The sequence below is a fragment of a genome, unplaced genomic scaffold (genome assembly GCF_019419815.1).
Source record: "Pyrus x bretschneideri cultivar Hongxiangsu unplaced genomic scaffold, Pyrus_bretschneideri_v1 Contig8, whole genome shotgun sequence".
Lineage (NCBI taxonomy): Eukaryota > Viridiplantae > Streptophyta > Magnoliopsida > Rosales > Rosaceae > Pyrus > Pyrus x bretschneideri.
In genome coordinates this window covers 10164820-10185577 of record NW_025999820.1, presented here as the reverse complement: position 1 = coordinate 10185577, position 20758 = coordinate 10164820, and the positions used below count along the sequence as shown (strand labels likewise).

General features: G+C 37.0%; 2 protein-coding genes across 11 annotated transcripts in view; one reads left to right on the top strand and one right to left on the bottom strand.

The window, feature by feature from the left end:
- Positions 1 to 14065, top strand: part of LOC103929702 (disease resistance protein RPV1-like) — a 23547-nt gene extending 9482 nt beyond the window's left edge. Inside the window, exons 1-11 of one of the 10 annotated variants that reach the window (XM_048575798.1) lie at positions 5706 to 6440; positions 6694 to 7801; positions 7918 to 8271; positions 8407 to 10703; positions 11675 to 11719; positions 11909 to 11954; positions 12087 to 12132; positions 12653 to 13262; positions 13361 to 13425; positions 13524 to 13656; positions 13860 to 14065. In XM_048575798.1, the coding sequence (XP_048431755.1) occupies positions 5899 to 6440; positions 6694 to 7801; positions 7918 to 8271; positions 8407 to 10695 (4293 nt within the window). In that variant the 5' untranslated portion in view covers positions 5706 to 5898 and the 3' untranslated portion in view covers positions 10696 to 10703; positions 11675 to 11719; positions 11909 to 11954; ... (3 more) ...; positions 13524 to 13656; positions 13860 to 14065. Of the gene's footprint in view, positions 1 to 5705; positions 6441 to 6693; positions 7802 to 7917; positions 8272 to 8406; positions 10704 to 11674; positions 11955 to 12086; positions 12133 to 12652; positions 13263 to 13355; positions 13426 to 13510; positions 13657 to 13859 lie in introns of those variants that run through there. The other 9 variants (XM_048575795.1, XM_048575800.1, XM_048575794.1 and 6 more) reach the window with 9 other exon arrangements.
- LOC125473232 (RRP12-like protein) lies at positions 13712 to 20758 on the bottom strand. Its single transcript, XM_048575802.1, is given in 19 exon segments — positions 13712 to 14486; positions 14681 to 14830; positions 15051 to 15130; positions 15216 to 15317; positions 15430 to 15558; positions 15660 to 15821; positions 15952 to 16065; positions 16200 to 16271; positions 16410 to 16544; positions 16852 to 16908; positions 17024 to 17117; positions 17232 to 17368; positions 17937 to 18338; positions 18418 to 18627; positions 18879 to 18970; positions 19081 to 19341; positions 19497 to 20016; positions 20256 to 20503; positions 20506 to 20758. Coding segments are annotated over 19 exon segments (3858 nt in total). The 3' UTR covers positions 13712 to 13846.

Genomic DNA, 20758 nt, shown 5'->3' with positions numbered 1-20758 from the left:
TGGTCTACGGCTCATCAACTTCCTATCAAGTGGCCAATATGCGTATGGTTCAAGCATGTACTTCGTCTTCAAATCCCAGCAACCTCCGAACATTCAAACCAGGTAAAAGTAAAAGGGAAATTTTATTTGAACCATGTATCCTCTTTTTACACTTAACAATATATCTTTATGTTCCTGTGCATTTATGTGATTCACTATCAGATTTATGTTAGTCTAAAATTGACCCGATTTTGTGCATCAAGAGGCCGGCCATATGCATGCTTTGCTCCATATGAATTAAACATTAGGGAATTAATTTTACAGAATGTCATTTCATTTGGATGCTTCTCTTAATCAAGGAATTACACCCGACACGTGTTACTCGAACATTTTTCGGAAGAAATTATCAAAATTATATAAAGATCAGAAATATAGGAACTTTGTCATTTAGTGACATGTAAGAAATCATGTGATTTATTCATTTAGCGACATATGACACTCAAAATCATATTTAGATAATCTTATTTTAATAAAGTCGTTTAATTCAATTAACTAATAAATTTAAAGACTAAATTTAAAATAATAAATTATTAATTGGGCTATATTTGTGGCCTCTTTGGTTAGAAATAGTATATAACTCTTGTCTGTCATTTTTCATTTAAAAATAATTTATTGCATGACTATAATTATAGACGAGACTATGTTTAAATATTATCGTTTGTTAAGTTTAAGTTTTTCCTTTTCGAATTTCTTCGAATGTGGGTCCAGTTCTGGACCACTTTGCAAGCAAAGTCCCAAGACATGGGTGAAAGAAGTCCAACTTTTCTGGCAATGACACCAATTGCTCACATTACAAAAGGTTGAAAAAAAAGAAGTCACCAAGGGGGAGAGTAGTACTCACCACCACCACACAGCTGTATGGGATGGGAATAGGATTGGAAGAAATATCTTCCAAAATATGCATTGTTTATGTAGTTGAGTGTAGGATCCATACGAGAGAGGAAGAACATAAGTCTCCTCCCATGTGGTGTGACAAAGTTCTAACGCCAAACAAATCACGGAATCAAAAGAAACAAGTAATCCATTGGAGCCAAGTTTTGAGTAGAAATAAAAAAGTGAGAGTCTCAAGCCAACAAAACTTCTCGTTTTACGAGGATCGCGGGATGAATGTCTATTGTACGTAATCTTATTTTTGCTTTGCAAAAATGTTGTTTCTATGACTCGAATTCATGATCCTTTAGTTACAAATGAACACATTTTTATTGCATCAAGATTCTACTTCAAATAAAAAAGGGAGTACAAAAATAAATAAATAGAAGTGTGAAGAAAACCACTTAACAATCTAAAGTGCTTTTGTTGCAGTATTTCAAGTAACTTTTCTATGTGCAAGATTGGTTTGACATACATATATGGTAGCATCATGATGCACTGTATCATGCTGGTGACATGAGATGAAAAAGTAGGGCGTCAATAAAGAAAGATAAATCACTGTTAATGAAATTAAGTTGCAACGAAAGTTATTCTCACATTAAAAGATTATTAGTATGTGAAAAAGTATTTTATAGAAATCACTTTTGAAATAAAGTTGTCACAAAAATCTCTCTTTCAATCTGATTACATTCACATTTGAAGGTAGTAGGTATTTCCTGAGGACTGATATAACAAGAGTCCATTGTCCATACAATACTGCATGTAACAAGAAATGTCCTGGAAGTGGTTCTTTTGACAAATAGGTCATGAGTCGCTCAGTTGAATGGGAAACTTTGTTTACGAAAAGTTAGGTTTCGACTAGCCTCGAGGTGTTCAGATGATTACCGTTTCATCAATCCAGGAGATATGTGAAATTTTATCCTTAATCATTTTCTAAGATGAAAAGACATGAATGAAAATTCATATGTTAAAATTTGAATGGTTTATTGATGTTAAGAGTAAATCTTATACCGTGTAAAAAAATGACATTGCATGTGTTTATAAGTAATTAGATTACTTCTTAAATTAATTGATTTTATAATAAAATCTCAAATTTCCTTATGATATCAGAGTAGATTGTCGCATGTACTAAACCCAACAATTATACGTTCTTCCTGTCATTACCCACATGTTACATTTGAAAATTTGTCGCGTAAAGAGATTTTTTGAAAATAAATCTCACAGGGGTTAACTTACACATTTGGTATGTGTTGTAGTAGCCCTAGGATATTGAGCCCAACTGACGCGCGCACGCTCCCATACGCAGCCAGCTTCTGCAGGAGGTGACCCCGCCCACGTGGGCTGTCGGCCACTTGCTGGCTTGAATATTGAGCCCAACTGATCTTTTGACTAGTCCAATCGGCAGACATTCACCACATTTAAGTGATTTAGATGGTGAAATGAGGACTGGTTAATTCTTTTTAGTATAATTGAAGCAAACCATTCCTTGTCAACTTAGATTGGATGTTATACATCAACATATCTGGTCTAAAACATAAATAATAATCACACTAGCACACTTAAAAATAGTACAGTTTCATAAGTGTACTATTTAAATCATTCCAAATAGTACAGTTTCATAGTACACTTAGATTGGAAAAACTGTAATAATTTTTCATATATATTTTGTGTGTTTTATGTTTTATGCATTTCCTTCATATGTTTTATATTGTTTCATAAGTTTTTTTATAGTGTAAAAATATTGTTGTATAAAAATAAAAATCCAAACATGTACATTTGATGGCTTGCCAATGGTTAATTTGATTTCCTGCTGCCAATGGTTAATTTGATTTCCTGCAGATTTATGGCGCTATTTTATATGTTTTTATGCATTTTATCAGTACGCTTTGCATGAAAGAGAGAAATAATTTGTTCGAGAATCATTTTATCATGCAACTGAAAAGGAAAATGTGAATAATTGTAGTTGTTCTCAACTAATAACAGTGTGATGGGATGATGAATTGACCTTTCAAGATCATCAGATCTATGAATATCTGGCATACAGAAAAAGAACGCGTCAGTAATAAAAAAAAAAAACAAACTGTTTGATGGAATGAAATTGCAACGAAAGAAACGAGAAGTTACAATAAAGAAAGATAAATCACTGCTAATGAAATTAAGTTACAATAAAAATTATCGTCACATTAAAAAATTATTAGTATGCTGAAAAATACTTTATAAAAATCATTTTTGAAATGAAGTTGTCACAAAAAATTTTCTCTTTCAATTTGATTACATTCACATTTGAAGGTAGTAGGTAGGAAGAAAAGCATGAGGACTGATATACCAAGAGAGTCCATTGTCCATACAATAGTGCATGTAACAAGAAATGTCCTGGAAGTGGTTCTTTTGACAAATGGGTCATGAGTCACTTAGTTGACTGGGAGACTTTGTTTACAAAATGTTAGGTTTCATCTAGCCTCTAGGTGTTCAGATGATTACCGTTTCATTAATCCGGGAGATGTGAAATTTTATCCTCAATCATTTTCTAAGATGAAAAGACATGAATGAAAATTCATATGTTAAATTTTGAATGGTTTATTGATGTGAAGAGTAATTCGGATAAAAAAAGTGATATTTAAGTAATTGAGTTACTTCATATGTTAATTGACTTTATGATAGAATGTTAACTACTCTTATGATATCAGAGTAAATTATCGCATGCACAAAGCCCAACAATCATACATGCTTCCCGTCATCCTATACGTATTACCTACATGTTACATTTGGAAATTCACCACGTAAAGAGCCTTTTTTGAGAATAAATCGCACAGGGGGTTAACTTACACATTTGGTATGTGTTATAGTAGCCCTAGGATATTGAGCCCAACTGACGCGCGCACGCTCCCATACGCAGCCAGATTCTGCAGGAGGTGACCCCGCCCACATGGGCTGTCGGCCACTTGCTGGCGTGAATATTGAGCCCAACTGATCTTTTGACTAATCCAACGGCAGACATTCACCACGGTTAAGTGATTTAGATGGTGAAATGAGGACTGGTTAATTATTTTTGGTATAATTGAAGCAAATCATTCCTTGTCAACTTAGATTGGATGTTATACATCAACATACTAAAATTTGTTATAAATAATAAACACGCTAGCACACTTAAATTCGATGTGTTTCATATATATTTTCAGTGTTTTAGGTTTTATGCATTTCCATCATGTGTTTTATATTGTTTCATGATGTTTCATAAGTTTTTTTTTTATGCCGATTTATAGTGTAAAAATATTGTTGTATAAAAATAAAAATCCAAGCATGTACATTTGATGGCATGCCAGTGGTTAATTTGATTTCCTGCAGATTTATGGCACTAATTCATATGCTTTTATGTAAAAGGAATTGCATTTCATCAGTACGCTTTGCATGAAAGAAAGAAATAATTTGTTCAAGAGAATCATTTTATCATGTAACCGCAAGGAAAATGTGAATAATTGTATCTGTTCTCAACTAATAACAGTGTGATGGGAAGATGAATTGACCCATCAAGATCATCAGATCTATGAATATCTGGCATACGGAAAAAGAACGCATCAATAACCAAAAAAAGAAAAAACTGTTCAATGGAATGAAATTGCAACGAAAGAAACAGAAGTTTCATGTCAATTTTAATCCTTTCGCTTTATCACAATCAAATTGAGAGGTAGTAAAGTGAGAAGCTGCTTCGTTGGTAGGGAGAAAAGCATGGTGACTGATATATATAACAAGAGAGAGTGCATTGTCCATACACCATACCATAATTCCGAGGATTCTGTTAGCTTTTTCGTGAACTCATTATTCCTATACGTACCCCACCTTCCATATTCGTAGATAATGAACTTGTTTTAATGTACTTTTAAAATGATTGAAATCGTTTTTAGCGAAAATATTTTTGATTTTCAATAGCACTTAAATGTTTTTTATAAGAAGCATTCCATGAAGAACTTTAAGTGTTTTTTTAGGATTTATTAGCATTTTTACTAATGAATGTTTTCAAAAATACGTTCATTAAAAAACACTTTCAAATATTTTAAAAGTACATCTAAACGAACTCAATGTCTCTGCACTCCGCATGGTTGCGAATCCAGTCTTTCATGCTTAAACTCGTCGCATTAAAACAGAAGTAAATCATGTGTGGCTCATTTATTCAGTCTAACTATTAATTAATTAAATCCAACGAATAAAAAGAATACAACACAAAGATGTGGCCTTTGAAAAGAGGCAAATGGTTCGGAATTATAAAGTCATTGGTGAAGAAGGGCCATGGGTGATGACAAATATCAATGAATAATAAAATACAGACAAAGCCATAGTGAGCCAGTCGTTAGTCAAAGAAACAAAAAGTTCCAAAAGCATAACAAAACAAATTAATTAGACATATCTTCGTTCAATTAAAGACCACGTGTCAACAAATAATTTTATATTTTACAGTCGTCCGTGTTTATCTTAGAATATCATTACCGTGGATCGTTCCATCAAAAATAGTAAACAGTAGCTTGCAACGAAACTTCCTTTCTTTTAAGTTAAGGCTAATACTTTGAAAAATAAAATTTGTAAACTAATTAATGTATCATTAATAAAAAAATAAACACGTTAAATCGTTAATCAATACTTAAATAATAATATAATCATTAACTTTTATATAATTTACTTTTTAAATTTAATCTTTCTAATATTATGATTAAATTAATATCCGTTTTTGAAATGAAGTTCCCAAAAAGTTTCCTATCTTTCAACTTGACCACATTCGCATTGAAAGGTTGCTAGTATCTAGGAAACTGCTTCGTAGGTAGGGAGAAAAGCACGAGGACTAACATGACAAGAGAGGGTCCACATTCACATTGAAGGTGGTAGGAAACTGCTGCTTCCTACATAGCAAGAAATGTATGCATAGCAAGAGCGCGAAGTCTTGACGCGAATCCACAATCAATCCTTTGAAAGGTTCTTTAGTTTACCTGGATTTCTCCAATGAATAATCAACTTGTCTCCTCCTTCTCCTCTTCTTCTTCTTCTTCTTCTTCTTCTTCTTCTTCTTCCTTTTGTATCGATAGTACTCCTTCGTGGAGATACGATGTCTTTTTGAGCTTTAGAGGAGAGGATACACGCACCAATTTTACAGATCATTTATACAAGGCGTTGGTCGACAAGGGAATCCCCACCTTCATTGATCGCCGACTTGTAAGAGGAGAAGAAATATCACCAGCGCTCCTCCAAGCAATTGAAGAGTCAAGAATTTCTCTCGTCATATTCTCTAAAACCTATGCAGCTTCAAGGTGGTGCTTGGACGAGCTCGTCAAGATTTTTCAATGTAGACAATCAAAGCAACAAATAGTTTTGCCAGTTTTTTACAAGGTGGATCCGTCCCATGTACGAAATCAAACGAGTAGTTTCGGTGACGAGTTCAAAAAACTTGAGTGCAAATTCGAGGACAATAAGGAGAAGATCCTCGCATGGAGGAGTGCTCTTAAAGAAGCAGCAGATTTGTCAGGACATCCTGTCAAGGAAGGAGAGTACGTACCTTTCTTCCCCTTACCGTGTATTTATATAATTAGTTTCCTGGAATAATGTCATCAGTATAGTTAATTACTAGTGCATTTGTGGATAGAAACATAGAAATATATTCAAGTGCACTTTTTTGTTAATATCGTGTAATATTCCTGTCTATTTGTTTTCACATTCTTTTCTACATTTTTCTGAAATATAGCCAAAAAAAAAAAAAAAAAAGTTTACTGATTAATTGTGTGATTTGTTTTTAACTGCTAGCTATGAAGCTACATTAATCAGCAACATTGTCGAGGATATCTCAGTCAAAGTACTTCATGGCACATATTTGTATGTGGCCAAATACCAAGTTGGAATACAATCTTGCGTACAAGAGGTGAAGGATCTTTTAGATGTCGATGGAAATGGTCGTCGTGTGGTTGGGATTTGGGGGACATCTGGAATAGGCAAGACAACAATCGCAAAAGCTGTTTATAATGCAATTGCTCGTAAGTTTGAAGGTAGTTGTTTCCTGGGAGATGTTAGAGAATCATCGACATCACGTGAAGGCCTAATCCAACTACAAAAGACTTTTCTATCTGAAATTCTACGTGGCACAGAGTGGGCAATTGTCAATGTTCATCAGGTAATCAACCTTATTAAGAATCGGTTGAGGCAAAAGAAGATTCTCTTAATTCTTGATGATGTGGATCAATTGGAGCAGTTAAAAGACTGGGTTGATGTCGATTGTTTCGGTGAGGGTAGCAGGGTGATCATAACCACAAAAGATAGAAGTTTGCTAGATTTTTATGGAGGTCAGTGGATATATGAAGTCCAAAAGTTACAATACGACAAAGCACTAGAGCTTTTTAGTTTGAATGCCTTCGAAAGAAATCAACCTCCAGATGATTATTTGAGCCTCGCACGATGTGCAATAGCCTATGCTCAAGGCCTTCCACTAGCTCTTAATATTATAGGTTCTCATTTGCGTAACAAAAGTATAGATCGTTGGCAAGCTGTATTGCATAGTTACGATTCTTACGAAGGAGAACCTTATAGAGGTATTCAAAGAATACTTCGGAAAAGTTATGATGCCTTGGATTCTGCTCTGCAACAAGTTTTCTTAGACATTGCATGCTTTTTCAAGGGTGAACATGAATGCTATGTTTTAGAAATATTAAGAAGTTCAAAGCTCTATGTACCTCAACATTGTCTTGATGTACTCGTTGAGAAAGCCATCATAACTATTCGTAATAAGAAGATTTGGATGCATGATTTGCTAGAACAAATGGGTAAGCGTATAGTTTGTGAAGAATCACCCTCTGAACCACGCAAGCGGAGCAGGTTGTGGCATCATGAAGATGTGCGCAATGTTCTAATTGATTGCAAAGTAAGTAGAATATATGTTCTTACATAATTATATTTGATTTAATTGGCATGATTTTGAAAAGAAAAAAAAAACTTATTGTGACTTGTTTGTTAACATTATATCTTTTACCATCTTAGGGAACAAAGAAAATTAGAGGCATTGTTGTGAATCTGCCCGAACCAGATGTGATACCCTTGAATGCAAAAAGCTTCTCGAAGATGGAAAATCTTGAATTTTTTATAAACCGTAATGCACACTTTTCGGGACGTGTTGATTATGTGCCCAACAGTTTGAGGTTGATTGAATTCGGTGGACGATCCAATATTGATCAAAGGCATACGTATGTGCCATCCAATTTTCATCCAAGAGATCTTGTTTGCTTTGATCGAAGGCATACGTATGTGCTCAATTTGCCATCCAATTTTTATCCAAGACATCTTGTTAAGCTTGATGTGTCATTCAGTGGCATAAGACAATTGAAGGAATTTAAGGTACATACTTTAAATTATTTTGAATCACTATTTATTTAAACATTTTTTTTTTCTCAAAAAAAATACTCAGCTGTTTTATTACATTCTTTTTAAAGAAAGTTAACTTTTGTTTTGTTTTTGACTTTGGTTTTTTAGAATTTGGCAAAGCTTACATGGATGAATTTAAGTGGTTGCAAATTTTTGGAAAAATTTCCGGACATATCCGGAAGCCCAAACATAAAGCACTTGAATCTAAGTGGATGTCAAAATTTGGTTGAGGTTGATGATTCTATTGGATTCCTTGACAAACTTGTGACATTGGATCTTAGTCGGTGCTCTAAACTTACGAGGTTTGCAACAAGACTTGGATTGCAATCCCTTGAAATGCTTTTTCTTTGTGACTGCACAAGGCTGGAGAGATTTCCAGAAATAGAGGAGGACAAGATGAAATCTCTGACGCGTTTGGAGATAGGAAAAAGTGGCATAAGAGAATTGCCTTCATCAATTGCGTATCTTACTGGGCTTACGCACTTGTCTGCAAATGGTTGTGAGTTGCAAAATGTCCCCGACTTATCTGGAAGCCCAAACTTAAAGGTGTTGGATCTAAGTGGGTGCTCTAAGCTTACGAGGTTTGCAACAAGACTTGGATTGAGATCCCTTGAAAAGCTTAATCTTTGGGGTTGCACAAGGCTGGAGACATTTCCAGAAATAGAGAAGGACAAGATGGAATCCCTACACCGTTTGGAGATAGGAAAAAGTGGCATAAGAGAACTGCCTTCATCAATTGCGTATCTTACTGGGCTTACGCACTTGTCTGCAAATGGTTGTGAGTTGCAAAATGTCCCCGACTTATCCGGAAGCCCAAACTTAGAGGTGTTGGATCTAACAAACTGCACAAGTTTGGTCGAGGTTCATGATTCAGTTGGATTCCTTGATGAACTTCAAGGTTTGCATCTTGATGGGTGCTCTAAGCTTACGAGGTTTGTAACAAGACTTGGATCGAGGTCCCTACTTTATCTTTCTCTTGAAGGTTGCAGAATGCTCGAGAGCTTCCCAGAAATAGAGGGCAAGATGGAATCCTTATGGTATTTGGGTATACACAAAAGTGGCATAAGAGAATTGCCTTCATCAATTGCGTATCTTACTGGGCTTACGCACTTGTCTGCAAATGGTTGTGAGTTGCAAAATGTCCCCGACTTATCCGGAAGCCCAAACATAACTCACTTGGATCTAAGTTATTGTAAAAATTTGGTTGAGGTTGATAATTCTGTTGGATTCCTTGACGAACTTCAAGAATTGAATCTTAGTTGGTGCTCTAATCTTACGAGGTTTCCAACAAGACTTGGATCGAGGTCCCTACGTTCTCTTTCTCTCGAAGGTTGCAGAAGGCTGAAGAGGTTTCCAGAAATAGAGAAGGACAAGATGAAATCTCTGATGCGTTTGGAGATAGGAAAAAGTGGCATAAGAGAATTGCCTTCATCAATTGCGTATCTTACTGGGCTTACGTACTTGTCTGCAAATGGTTGTAAGTTGCAAAATGTCCCCGACTTATCCGGAAGCCCAAACATAAGGGTGTTGGATCTAAATGACTGCACAAGTTTGGTCGAGGTTCATGATTCAGTTGCATTCCTTGATAAACTTAAACAATTGGATCTTACTGGGTGCTATAAGCTTGCGAGGTTTGCAACAAGGCTTAAGCGTCATAACTTGTGTAACTGCTATCGACCAAGTGGCGATAAGGTGGTGTTGCAGCACAAATATCCGTGCCTTCGATTGAGAATTTTTTACCCAGGCAATGAAGTTCCAAAGTGGTTCAACTATACCTCTAACCATCCCACAACCGTTGATGAAAGGGATGGATATGATAGTGAATTTCGTTTTGAAATTCCTCTAAAATTACAAGTGGGGGAGCCATTAGTAGGATTGGCTCTATCTTTTGTTCTTGAACCACCTTATTGTTCTGATGAAGATGACTGGGAAGTAGAAATTGCTGAGTGTATTTTCATCAACGGAGTAAAGTTTCGACCTTCTATACCGTATCACCGTAAGTATAACATACAGGCAACTCATGTGCTGCTTTGGTTAGTGGATTTATGGGAGCAGGAGCAGCAGGGAGATATTTGTCAAGTTGTTATTCCTTTCCACAGTGGCAGTCCCATTAAAAGCTGCGGCGTGCACTGCCTATTGCGCAACCAAGACGAACTGCTTCACTCGTCTCTGAGACCAACGAGCAGTCTTGGGAAGAGGCCTCGTCCATGTGGATCCTCAGATATCGTCGATGGTGAATATGATCAGCAACAACAATGGCTTTCCTCATCTTCGGAGCCAGCAGAAGATCATCCAAAACGCAGGCAGATTGATCCCAATGTTCCTATTGATATTGAGGAGGATGAGGAGCAAGAGCCACCGTCCGCTTCAGATGATCCACAATTTCTGATTTATTAGGAGTTTGGGTACGTACATTTTTGTTTGCACTTTACTAATCTCTAAAACTAAGAGGCTGTTTGATAACTATTTTGGTTTGCAAACGAAAACTCGTTTGTTCTATTGTCCTGCGTTTGCCCTTTTGTGTTCTTTTTATATATCTAAATCTTTATTAATTAATGAAACTCTCTTTGTTAACCAAAAAATGATGAAAAGATAACTTAATTTTACAAAAAAAATGATGAGCAATAATGTAATTTCACATATCCAAATTTTACTGTTTTTTACACAAAAAAAAAAATGATGGGTAATAATGTAATTTCACATATCCAAATTTTACTGTTTTTTATTGAAGCCTCACCTACAGGTGACGTTAAAAAACAAAAAAAAACAAAAAACAAAAACCTCCCAATCCCCTCCCCCCCCCTCTCCCCAAAAAAAAAACACACACACACACACACACTCTCTCTCTTTCCCCTTCTCATTTTCTAAAAAAATATATATGTTCATTCACACAAAGTGTGTAGGCAAATGCTAGTTACATATTAATAGAATACTCATTGTCAACCAAATCCTTATGAAATTATCAATTTAACACTTTACTTAAAAAGAAACGTGAATAAGAAATATGAGCAGAATTGTAATTTCAAACAATCAAAATTTTACTTGTTTATGATTCTGATGTTTTTGGCAAGCATGGTTTAGAGTTTGTAATCCTCCAAATGTCATTTTTTTCGGAGATGCACGAAGACTAGTTTCTCTGATTTCATAACTGGACTTGTTTATGTTCTTTATCTGTTAATTTAAGACAGTGTATCAGTATCTCTCTCCTGTAGTAAAACATCTTGTAAACGCAAAATATTCTGTTCACATAAATTAAATTCCAAGCCAGATAATCTCACAATGATCCACAAAATCTGATTTTGGGACAAGATCTGATGTGTTTTTCATCACTTCAGTCATGTTTGATAAATCCATTTTCTGTTTTGATATTGAACAGGTCTTCTATGATGCAATTGAAGCTTTACGGTTTTCCTATAAGAAGGTGAACCCTTTCTGTGTACCTTTCACAACCACAAATATGGGTTCTGCCGTGCTCGCAATGGATCCTGCGAGATTATAAGATATATGTATTCGATGCAATACTCTTACAATTGGTGATGGCTGCTGATTTTGTATTTGTCCTTTTAACTGATATTTACTATTCAATCTCTACTGCTTGTGCTACCAGCAGCTTCTGTACTTTGAATTCGGCAAATCATATCATTAAAGCCAATGCAGTAAGTATTCCTACAACGTGAAGTAATTTGGTGGTAGTTTAGATGCAAAATTGAAAATAATGATGTACTGATGAACGATCTTTAAGTATATTATAATAACTGATATACAATTTTCTTTGAAATCTTACGCAGGACCTTATGCTCTGTGGTGGTTCAGATTCAGTGATGATACCTCTTGGTATTGCTCCCATTCTTTGCAAATGTTATTTCTTAGTTTTACTTGGAGTTGCACGTACAATAATCTTGTTCTTATGCAATTACTGGAGGAATGGGAGGCTTTGTGGCATGCAGAGCACTGTCACAAAGAAACAATGATCCGACCAAAGCATCACGCCCTTGGGATAGTGTCATGCGACCAATAACTATGCTAGATTCATTTATTCTTTAATTTCCACTGGGATTGGTTATATGATAACTTTTGTAAATATTGTTAAGAACAAGAATGGTAAAAATCATCGAAAGGCATGTCATATATTGGTGGTCTCCATGTAAATTTGTGTTAGAATCTGGTCAGCTTTTTTGAAATGATGTGTCATAATTTATAACTAAACCTAGTCATGTCTACTGAGCTTGAGAGTTGAGTTTCTTAATTTTAGAAACGTTTAACAAGTGCAAAGTTATTGCATTGCGAACAAATAAGTTTGAAACGTTTAACAGGTGCTGTTTTTAACGAAATCATGTTTTTGGTTATTGGACAGAACCGTGATGGCTTTGTTATGGGGGAAGGAGCTGGCGTTTTGCCTCTAGAAGAGTTAGAACATGCTAAGGTATTTTCTAAATCTATGCCCTTGGCAATGGCACTTGGGTGTCTGTCTGGATATCCTTTTTTTCTGTAAGGTTGTAGGTGCAATGTCCGTAGGGATGTTCTGTATCCTTTGGTTCCCTCAAGCTCTATGGTCTCACAAACACGTTTTCTAATCATTCATCTCTATCTTACCATGCAATATGGTGTTTTTTCATTAATGTCCTTGGAAACAGGGGCTGGGGTTATTCTCTGCACTGAAAAGGCTTTAGAACAGTCTGGGGTGTCTAGGGAAGATGTTAATTACATTAATGTACATGCTACATCCACACCGTCTGGAGATCTCAAGGAGTATAATGCTCTCATTCATTGTTTTGGTCAGAATCCTGATGTAACAACAATACCTGATTGGTCACCTACTGGAGATCTTAATTCCTCATTTCCATGTTATTGTTCGATGAGATCTTTACGTTTTACAGTTGGGAGTGAACTCTACAAAATCCATGATTGGTCACCTACTGCTACTGGGAGCATCTGGTGCTGTAGAAGCTGTTGCAGCAGTACAGGTAACTTACGTGATGTTTTCAAATTGGAAAAACACTACTATTTTTAGACCTTACCTGTAAGACCAGATACAATTCTTGTTTGTTTGCTTGAAGCGTAGTTCTTGACATGTTAACTGGGTGGATGCATCCAAATATCAATCTGGAAAATCCAGACGAGGGCGTGGTATGTTGCCTTCTGTTCCCTTGTCACCCTTTTCTGGTATATAATGTCCAATGAAAGTGTAGTTGGAATCCTCTCATTCTGTCAGCACATGAATGCAGGATACAAACTACTAGTGGCATTGTCTAACTCATTTGGGTTCGGTGGCCACAACTCATCGGTCTTGTTTGCCCCATACAAGTAGAAACACAGATCTACTGTGCTACTCCAACCTTTGCTGCAATCGTACTGAAGGTATGTTTGCGTACAGCCACCTTTTTGTTAGAACTTAAAAGGAATCCTACTCATCGGTCATTGAATCACTGCTACGGCAATAGTTGCCTTGTTTGATTTTGGTTTTCTTGTACAATTAATTGGCTGATCAGATCATTGTAATGAAATATGTATATATTAACCACTGTATATAACTAACAACAATTCATTACTATCCGGTGCAGAGAGAAGAAAGAACCTGCGGTTTTGCATGGAGCATGAATGAACTAGAGCAGTCGACTCTCCACCTAGTTTTCTTCTTGCCGCCTCCTTTCTTCTGAACCCGCTTTTTAAACTTCAAGCCTTTAGCAGAGAGGATCGCCGAGGCACTCTGCCCTTCCAGCTTCCTCGTCATCTTCACCACACTCGATATCCCTTTTCTTGCGGCCGCCCTGTGCTCTGGTCTACGGCTCATCATCTTCCTATCGAGTGGCCAATATGCATATGGTTCAAGCTTGTCCTTCCTCTTCAAATCCCCACCAGCTTTCTTGCTGGCGTACTCTTTGCCGGTGGCAGCCCATCCAGATTCTGACATCTTCCTGCGCTTTTGTGTTTTCTTTGAGTTCACAGACAAGTGGCTATCCGCTTCACTTCTTGCTTCGTAATCAGGTTCAAATGGTTTCTCCTTGTATGATTCTGCTTCGTCGCGAATTATTAAGCGCCCATCAGGGTCTAGCTCTGGCCCATCATCAGAATCCATCTTTCGCTTTAAATTATCAGATGATCTGAGTGCGGATCTTGTTCTTTGCCGATCAAGCAGATCAAGTGGCTCATCTTCTAGCTGATCAAGCAAGTTCTTATTATTTGTTCTTCTGTAACTCAAACATTTGTGTTAGTTAATTTCGGGCAATTGGATTGTGTAGATATCAAAATGGATTGCGTTATTTATCATAACATTTCTAGACCATCAGATATGATCCAACGAACACTACTAGCAACCAAGATCATGATTGATGCAAAGTGTAGTTATCTAAACATTGCAATATGAACACCAAATACAACCTACCGTAATGAAGATGCTTTAGATTTGAACTGTGTGGACGCCTTGCCACGCTTGCCCGAGACTGTTTTGGCATCCATATAATCTGCATTGCTATCCTCAGTTTCTTCGTCATCAAAATCAGAAAAGATTTTTGTATGGTTCCACCTGCTTAGCCTAAAAAGAAGATAGAAAATAACAATATGTTAGAGAACATGAAGATTAAAAAATATATATAAATCTCAAAACATTAGAGCTAAAAATGAGCTGTAAAAATTTCATTGGCAAATACATACATGATACATGTGTGATATGTCTTTACAATAAGAATAAATACCCAAACATGCGAGTTGTGCTCACACATGTATTTAACTTTTAAATTATGAAAGAGTGAGACCTGGATGTAGTTGCTTTGGACACTTGAGATCTAGCTTCCTCAGATTTAGAACCCGTCTTCTTCTCTTTTCGTTCCTTGAGCTGTGTTCAACAAGAAAAGGGAAGATCAGAAACTAGTAGTAAGTACCCCTTGAAAATTCACTCTAGCAGATGCCTATCGACAAACCTTCCGTATGTTCGTAAGTAGTTTCATATGCTCTTGAGGCATCACAGCCTTAACAGCATCAAGCCCACATTTCTTGACGAGCATTTCTAGAAGAAGCTTAACCTGAAAAAATATTTGGTTTTGAACAGCAAGTGATAAGAAATTGGGGAAGTTCATTAAACCAATTGAACTCAGTGTCTGAATAGTGTCACAAACATACTAATAAGGAAACAACCTTGGCTTTGAAATGGGTTTTAGTAGCATCTTGCCACTTCAGCAAGCCTTCCACCATACTTTTCAAATGCAACTGCAACCCCTCGGCTTGTGATTTGGCTACTAATACCTTCAACAAGCCCAAATTAGCCTGCAAAAAAAAAAAAACAAATAAGTCAATGATTTATCAAGCAGTGCACTCAAAATAACTGATAACGCCGAAATGCTGATCCAAAACAGAAGGGAACAAACTTTAATTATTTCTTTGTTCTTTCTCTGAAGGAGGAGAAATGTGGATGGGAGTAAATTGCTGGCACTTGAAACAAGGTCAGAAAACTCATAAGCCAACCGAGCTAAGCCCTTCATTGCAGCACTGATCATATGAGGAGTTTCACCAGCTAGCCCCCCAGCTACCTGTGACCATAAGATTAAGCTTAGACATGCTGCAAATTTATATCAATTTCTGCTTTCCCACAGAAGACCAATTATAGCCAAAAGAATATCAGTAAAAAACTGCTGCAGTGTCTGAAACAATATCCAGTACCATGTTAAAAAACTGCTGCAGGTTTTCTCTCTTCCCGCCAGTCTCCTCATCTCCACAAGCATGGCCAATTTGGACAAGGATATCATAAGCTCTATTTCTTGTTTTCTTGTTAGCCTGCATTGAAAAAGAAAACTATTAATATCATTTTCAAGGGCAAGAAGCTGCAGCAATGGAAGATCTTCTAGCATTTCAAGTAAAAGAATTTTTTGTCATAATAAACCTGATATCGCTGCAGCTTAACCACATACCTCTTTAAGTGCAAGAATTATTTCTGTTAGGAAGGAACTTATGATGTCTTGACGCCTCTCCTCTGTGTCCCTCTACATAAAGATTTAAGTTCTTAAGCATTGAACATATAAAATTTTAACCTAAAGCAAACTTTATTTCTAATACTCAAATAATGAATGCTACACAGAGCATCTAAATACAATTTGGAAAACCAATGTGTTTATGTATACCTTTGAAACATGGACTACCAGGAGGTACAAGCAGTCAAGTCTGTGCCGTTTAGCTGAAAAATGGCATGAAGGAAGCACTTCAATCATAATATCAAACAATTCCTTGAGCTTTGATGAAAGAAACCAATCACAGTCCTGACCATACATCCAGCAATAAGATCCATAAGTAAAAGAGATGGGCAAAGAAAAAAATCACCATGACATGGATAAAAGATGGCTCGGCAGCACATAATTCTAGAAATTATGAGTGCCCTTGTAACCATGTCTTCTTTAACTAAGACATGACATTAGCAGTGACGCAAACAACTTTGAACTGGTAAACCATGTTTCCAAATATTCTACAGACCGGTGATAATAATTCAAGTACAGTGCAAAAGCATTAATAATTTAATACAGATAAGCCCCAACGTTCAAAGCATACAAATCAGTAACTTTTGCATACCCTGAGAACGATTGAAAGAACTTTGTATGCCTTCTTTTGTATCAAACCTTCATTATCCTGAAGCCAGGAAGCCCATAGTTAGTAACTTAGTGCAACATTTCCTTTTACCAAGCATTTCTAGATCCCCTACAAACAAAGTAAATAACCAGATGGAGGAAATAAATTTCCAAACCTGCAATGCAGTCTTTATTGCACTAAACAAAACATCAACCTCTTTAGCATCTAAACCAGGTAAAAGTGAGACTGCCAGGTCAAATAGTTGTGCCCTGCAGTTAAGATGGAAGAATTAACGTCAGGTCAGATATCGTGCTAAGATAGAGAAGTAATAACTCAATTGTGAAAATGAACTAAACATCATAGACATAAAAAAAATGATGTACCTTGTGGTATTAGAATCTCTAGAGCTTTCTGCTTTCCTAGCCTCTTCAGTAACCTTTAAGAGCTTCACCAATGTACTTCTAAAGTACCTTGATACAACTTCTTTATCTGATATTGAAGCAAACTCACCAATTGTCGACTGTAAAAGGTGCAAACATAATTATTCTCAACTTCACAAAATACTAATGATGCAAAATTTATCAACAAATCCCGTATTGAACGTACAAACAAGTATCTAGCAAAAAGTGTATTCTCAAACAGCAAATTGGACCCAATATGGAAAAAGACAAGAATGTAAGGGGAAGCAGAGAGGACAAAGAGGTGAAAATGTATTCAAAGGACAAAGGGAAGTCAAAGGAAAGAAAAAAAGAGAGGTGAAAAGCGTGATATTGTAAAAAAAAAGGATGGAGCTTATACAGTAAGCCAGCTCCATTTTATTCACGTGTCTTTGTTGCTCAATGTTCACTATGAGGTACCTTATACATTTAAGTAAAAAGATGACTCCCCTCCGCCTCTCTTTCTCTTATAAAAGAACGTGTCATGGTTTTAACAAAGATAGGCATGAGTTGTAGGGGAACTGCATTTGTTACACCAGTAGGATATGTACACTGTACAAAATGAATGTGGATTTGGCATTCTTGTCAAGTATTTTGCAGGACAAATAAACAACACACATGTCTACATATAACCACGGTATGCTGAAGTACCTGCAAACAGCCTGCATCATCTTTTGTGGTATTCAAGAAGACACCTGATAGAACAGGTAACAACTTGCGTGCTGATGACTTGAGCACGCTCATGTTACCTTCTGTAACTTCAGGGGTATAATTGGCCATAGCTCTATGTCTGGCACTACCTACTTCACTGTGAGACAGATCATTCACTTCCACAATTTTCTTATTTTGTTGAACAAGAATCTGCAAGCTCAAGCATATTATTCCACGAATCTCAGATTCATCTTGAAGAGCACTGCACAAGACTTGCTCTAGATCCTGGAAACTTTCAGCAGTATCAGAAGCATAGTTGCAAAAGGAAGGTAACAATGACCACAAAGCGTGTACAAGTGCATCTGAACTCCTTGATGAAACAATACGTCCTTGTGACTCCAGCTGCAAAATATAACACATAACTAAAAAATTCCATCTGAACTAAACAACTAGCATTCAATCAGTATGAGCTGTTCAATACCTTTCTGGATTTCTCCTTTATGATTCCAACCATACCCAAAATTGACTCTGTAAAGAAGCTCAAACGTGCACCAATAGTATACTGTTTCAGTATCGGAAAGAGCCAAACATTCACCTGACTTAGGTCTTCAGCCTCCAAATTAAGAGGTAGAAGACCTAAGAATGTTTCAGGTCCCATTGCAACAAGAGCCGATCCAAAGCATTCATGCAACTATATATTAAGAAAGTCATTAGATTAGTAAATGTTGCACTAATTGAGTGTAAACAAAGACAAAACCACACAAGATGCTTCCAAACAATCTTAAAAAAAAATGAAATTAGTTTGACTTGCAATCACAAAACCAGTAAATGATAATAGTGGACATCGTAAATGCTATGGTTCATATATAGACGAGTTTGCAATATAGGGATCAATACGATAATGACAAGTAATCATTTAAAACTCAATAATATGGAAAAGACCTGTTTCCTGAAAGGGAAATCTTCATCAGGTAACTTCTCCGTCTCTGCCATGCTCTTGATTGCACCGCTCATGAAATAAGAAGAGTATACCCCTGCATGATAACAGCTGTCATACCTCTTTTATCACATGGAGATAATAAGAACTGAAAAATAAATCAATTAAAAATGAGAGAAAAAAAGTCAGATACATCAAACGTAATACCAAGTTTATCAAACATTGCTGAAACAACTTGAAATGCAAGGTCCCAGACACCCGCGTAGTGATAACCAAGTAAGCTTTCAATAGCAGCACACACTTTTTCAATGACAGTTGGCCCAGACTTCCTTGCATCATTTTTACCATTCATTACAATCTGGTCAACTCCCTGTTTGATCAAGCTTTCATCAATGCAAGCATGAATGAGACTCTTAAATGTGTCTGCTGCTGCGTGTATAGCCTCTTCGTGCTCAGATGCCAACACATCTGCCAAAATCAAAGAAAAAACACAACAGAACTTTTTGAGTTTTGCTTTCTACAATAGAACAGATATAGACAGGAACTTAGACGAAGATTTCTTTAACGAATAAGAAGGTAAAACATACACAGCTAAAGTCAATGGAGGACAAAACATTGCATACCTTTGAGCGCATTGAATACGAGAGGGAGTTTAACTACACATAATTGCCTATTAAGGGAATAAACTTTCCCCATTCCAGTACCAAGCAAGCGAGCTGTAAATGTCATGCCATCCACAGACGTCTCATTCGTAGAGACAGATAGAGCTAATGAGCACAATAGATCGAGCAACACTTCAGGAGAAACGTCCAACGATGGATTGAGACAAAGTATATTCAAACTATCTGTTATGCGCTTTGTAACAAGTGGTTGGCGCAGTTCCAAAAGAGTTTTGTAGTACTTGAGGACGTTGGTTTTGCACTTGATTGACATAAGAAACAGACACTCTTTCAAAGCATCCAAAACATACAAGACCTTCTGGGCTCCCTTGGGTCCTTCACTCGCATCTGCCTTTGACCCACCGGCAAGAAGAAGAAACCTTTCAAATAAGTTAGTTATCCCTTCACTTGCAGGTGCAAGGAGCGACGTTCCTTGAAAACTTTGCAACACATCACGAAGACACAAATGTGATTGTCTTCTCACCTGATTTCAAATCCAATCAGCACACATTCACACACATGTAACAGAATCGAAATCTGAATTCAATCATAACAATCGGTATTTACCAAAATATGCAACAATTGTGCCGTGAAGTCGTTTGAGAAGCCTCAAATTCATCGAATTTATATAATAAATGACCGGAATAATCTGAATTCTACGATATACAATCAACATGAACCATAAAAACTCCAAAAGGCAAAATAAAATGTGAGAACATTCACCTTAGGGCGGGAGTCGGTTTCGAAGCTCAATAGAAATCCATACAATTGAGACACATCAGACCAGTTGACACGGCCTCTGACAATGAGCAAATGCGATATACATTTCAATCCCGAGACGGCGGCACCCACGGTCAACGACGGCGACCGAAAAACACGGACCAAGAGCTCCGACAAGAACTCGTTTTTCTTCACGATAATCGCCGCCGATACTTTCTGAAAGACAACGGAAAGAATCGTGAGGAGGGCGCTATCACGTGACCGGGAGGGTCAAGCTGGGAGGCGAGGCCGTCGAGGGAGGAGCAAGTGATTCCCAGGTATGCGACGGGAGTCAAAGGGAGGTTCTTGTCTTTGAGCTCCTGGGCCATGGCGCCGACAACGGCGCAGAGGTGGTGGTGGTCCTCGCGCGTGGAGCTGCTGAAGCGAGTGAGGATTGAGGCGCAGATGTCGTCATCGTCGTCGTTAAGAGGGAGGGCGTGGGGATCGTCCATTTCTACGCCTTCCAT